The sequence below is a fragment of the Apis dorsata genome, unplaced genomic scaffold, assembly GCF_000469605.1.
Source record: "Apis dorsata unplaced genomic scaffold, Apis dorsata 1.3 scaffold_867, whole genome shotgun sequence".
Taxonomy (NCBI): Eukaryota; Metazoa; Arthropoda; class Insecta; order Hymenoptera; family Apidae; genus Apis; species Apis dorsata.
Window position 1 is genome coordinate 295,787 of NW_006263987.1, and position 4,580 is coordinate 300,366.

A 4,580-nucleotide genomic window follows, 5' to 3' on the forward strand; every position below is an offset into this window, starting at 1 on the left:
GCGCAACGATGATGAGGTGGAATTCCCAGCAAAACTAAATTTTAATTATACCATCGTGAACATGAACATGAACATTTATATATAAAATATGTAAAATGCATTATTTTTATAATTCCTAACGTCGAAGAGGACTTTTATACTCACGAATCAAATTTTTGCAGCTTTCGTTTCTCGATATAAAATATCTGAATGAAATAAATCGTAGATTTTAAAAAAAATAATAATAATAAAAAAAAAGAAATAAAAAAAAAAATAAAAATTGATAAAGATAATGATTTGATTCATAAATGTTCGTAATCGTCCGAATGATAAACATAATATATTTAGTGAAAAATGTGTTTCTTCAACAAGTGAAGATTGATGTGTAAAAAAATATATTGCAAATATTCTTTACGTTGTTGCTTATCACTTATCAAGATTATATTCCTCGATATCGGGAAACGTTGTCAAAATTGATATTTAAAATTTGGTTCAATATTTTAAACGAAACGCGAGACTTACCGTTTATCGCACACAGCTAATATATATATATATTTTTTTTTTTACGAAACAGTGATTGCAACACGCGCGATACTAAAAAAAATGAAAAGCGAAGGCAAGGAAGACGGAATTTACGTAATTAAACGATCCATCCGGGTGGTCCGAAGCGTGGCGAGACACGTTTCTCTTCATTTTGCCAATCCTCCCGAGGATGGAGAAAACAAAGAAAGGCAAAGAGAATTTGGAGAAGGACACCCGGCAACGTCTGTTGGGTCCATGGGTCGAATTAACCGGAAGTATCAAGCGACACGCACACGTCCGTATTATGCATATGAGAGAACGTAAAACATCTTTTACCACCCACAATCGCTTCCTAAAACGCTTTCTTCTCCATCTCTGTGCCAACACAATCGCAACGTTTCTTTTCTCGTACGACGGACAGGGCGCGTGTCAAAATATTTGAATATCTCGCTTCGTCCGATCTCGCGTCTCCAACGCGAGATCGCGAGAGATCTTTTGAGAAAAAAACCATTTTGATAATCGATCTCGTAATCGATAACGTAAAAAAAAAAAAAAAAGAAAAAAGAGAAAGAGAGAATAATTTCGGCCAACGAAATACCAATTGTCCAAATTTTTAGTGGAACTCTAAGAAAAGCTTTCAAGTAAACATATTGTAATTGGATACAACGGAGTTAAAAAGACGATTTGAATAAAAATTAAATACAATAAAAATCGTACGTTTGGTTTTTTTTTTCCATCTCTTCGACTAATTTACCTTTCCAACCGAAATTGTTATAATAACTTGAAATGGAAAGTTGATCACGATTTATCGAAAGTCCGATCTCTTTCCATACGCGGTATTCAAGTATTTCTCCGTATCCGTAGAATATATGAGCATTGTCTCGCAATACAAGGCAGAGAACACGTGTGTTCGATGTCTCGACAAATAAAGACGTCGTTGCCGAAGCGTCAACACCCACGCGTATTGTCGTACGACGCGTGTGCATTGTAGCGGACTTGTCTCGAATCCTCGCGGAACACGATTCGAACGCGTTTAAGGAACCCGAGTCCGCGTGTGTATTGTCAACATGGCAGTGAATACCGTGCAACTCGATATTTGTTAGGTATATCTCGTTACAATAATCACGATATCAATCTTTGAATTAAATTCTACTAATGTATAGATAAATTAAACCAACTTGACCAATTTTAAATAGGTGATCGAAGGAGACGAACGATATTTCCTTGTTGTTCCTTTCGTTTTAAGTGTTGAAAAATAAAAAAATATTATGATAAAAAAAATCTTTTCCATAACTCGAAATCCCTATTCGTAATTCGTTGGAAACGTTTGGAATATCAAGTAACATCTTTATTTGTAATATCTATACAATTTGTTACGATTGGCTGTTTAATTCGCGACACGAATTGAATACAAAGCATCCATACAACAATTAAAGTAAAAAGTGGACAAATCTCGATTGAAGAAACGAAGAAGAAGAAGAAAAAAAAAAAATTAAGTTTCCAAGAGGCGATCACGTGGGCTATTCGCATTCTTCTTAGCTATTAACGAACGATGAGAATCACCATTTTATCCTCGAATTATACAAATTGAGTCGGACGTTTTGCACGGTTCGAACAAACGATCGAAAAAAGTTGAAAAACTCCATAGTTCCGGAGTTCGTTCTCTGACCTACTGCGAGAGAAGGAATTTGAGGACGAAGTCGTGGCGATAGCTTACGACGTTACGGTTAGTTACACGATTTCAAGTTTCTTTTTTTTTTCTTTCTTTTTTTTTACATATAAATGTGTTTTAAAATTTGTGCGAAATTTCTTAAATATCCTTGGCATCATTTTTTAAAAAAACGATTAATAATCCTTGCAATTTTATTAATAAAAAATCGTATAATTCGTACAAAGAAACATCGTTAATTTACATAAATAAGTAACCAAACATATAAGATATACACTCGAAGAAAAATTTGAAAACACTTACCTGTTTACTACATCCATGGAGGGAACTTCCCGCCCACGAACCATAATTTTTTCATATTTAACACCAGAATTTATGAATTCCTGTAACAAAATAATATTGGAAAGTAGTTAATTGTTTTTTCTTGAAACGAAACTAGAGGGTTCCAAAAAGAATGAAGGGTTCCACTAAGGATACCAATTATGTATAATACGCTCTAATTAGGCGAGGGAGACACCGAAAGATCTTCGTGTTAATTACATATATAACCTGCGGCACCATTGATCTTCAAAACCGTTCTAGTATTTCTCAAATATTTCCTATCCGAGATCTTAGTTAGTCCTCTTCGCGTAGCAAATTGCTGTGACATGGAGGAGACAAAGAAAAAAAAAAAAAAAAAAAAAAAAGATAAAGAATAAAATCGAATAAAATCTTCGACTTATCGATATAAATTGATCAGTTTTGGATCGTTCGTACATAAGACATCGAAGATCACCAAGATCGAGCAATCAATTATTCCAAAAATCTAATAAAAAGTTCATTAGTCTTCATCGTCGTCCCTTCCTTTTTTTTTCCCTATGCTATTACAAATTGGACGGACTCGACTAATTTTAAATGCCAAATAAAGTCTAAACCGACACAAACGTAATATAGGGCTTTCGTGAAAGAGAAGGGAAACGAACGAACGAGAGAAAGAGAGAGAGAGAGAGAGAGAGAGAGATGATAGATTAAGAAAGATACGCGAGGATCGTGTAAAGGAGCCACGTTCTCGAATATCTGCTCGATCAAGGAATGCAGTTAGGGATCGTTCGCGAGCAAGCAAAAAGAAGATGAGATATCTCTCGACTTTTTCCATTCTTTTTTCTTTTTTTTTTTTTTTAATAACTTTGCAAATATCTTATCTTACCTTTTCGTCATAGTAGCGACTCGTATTTGTCAAATCGATAATACACTTTAAACGTGGAAACGCTTGAAGCAGTACCGAAGTTGTAAACCTGTAACGATACGCGAAATCGAGTTAGAAGGTGACGAGCGTGGAACGGAATGGATGAATTTCGAATTTATCGGTCACTCGTAATAAATACTCGATTAGTATCGCGGAAAGACGACTTCATTCGGCATTTGGAAAGGAGGGAGGGAGGGGAGGGAGAGAATATAACGAATCCGCCGACTGTCGCGATGCTCCGCGTTAGCGAAGAATCTTTTTTTCAAAGGCGCGACCTGGACGACTCGATGATATATTAGGGGAAAAAAGAATCTGGGGTCCGAGGCAAAAGGGGCCCGGAATTAAACGGGGGTGTCGGCCCAAATAGTTTTACCATTCCTTTCGATATATCAAATTCTCGAAAGGCTCGCACCAGATGTTCCCTCGGGACGATAATACGAACGAGTTTATTTCTCATAAATAAACAACTATCTCGAATCCCTAGTTTCGAAAAAAAAAAAAAAAAGAAAAAAAAGAAAGAAAGAAAGAAAAAGGAAACGTTAAAAAAATCGATTTAAAAGCCATTAACGAACACCTCGCGTGCTTCGACAGATTTATATCGCGACCAAGATGAAACAGAGTGACCGTATAAATTCGAATTTCTCGAACTTCGTGATGTTTTTCGTAAATAAAATCCGTTAATGAAATCCATGAGCCAATATAATCGCTAATCTACTTACCGTTTCTCCGGTTCTAAATTGTTACTCACTGCCTGAAACAAAAAAAGAAAAGGACAGATTCGATGAATTATCCGGAAAAAAAAGCGTACGTGACGTAATTAATAGTGACACGAGAATTATATCTTTATGCCCGAAGCATATTCGGATATAGCGGCATCACACGCGTACGAATGTTCGATAACCCGTTATAATAACCCTATATATTTTATCCTATACGATAAGATAAAATGCGAGTCACTTTCCATCTTTTAATAATTAATAAAATTCAAAACCGAAACGAATAAGAGAATATTTACTTACTTATCTTTCGCGAAATGCATTTAACTTTCGTTGTGATCGATTATCCGATATCTCACGAGTATCAGAAATAATCGCAAAAGAAATTTACACGTTCCTCGAACGATGAGTTCAGAAACAACAATATATTTAATTTATAGATTAAACCATATATATATATATATATATA

At 35.1% G+C, this 4,580-nt stretch overlaps 1 protein-coding gene across 1 annotated transcript in view; it reads right to left on the minus strand.

Annotated features, from left to right (window-relative positions):
- LOC102676934 (probable tyrosine-protein phosphatase F54C8.4) overlaps positions 1–4,580 on the minus strand; it is a 30,506-nt gene that overhangs the window by 12,703 nt on the left and 13,223 nt on the right. The window contains exons 3-5 of the mRNA XM_031514042.1: positions 4,115–4,146; positions 3,357–3,444; positions 2,474–2,553 (exon numbers count right to left, since the gene is read on the minus strand). Coding sequence (XP_031369902.1) covers positions 2,474–2,553; positions 3,357–3,444; positions 4,115–4,146 — 200 coding nt within the window. The remainder of the gene's footprint in view (positions 1–2,473; positions 2,554–3,356; positions 3,445–4,114; positions 4,147–4,580) is intronic.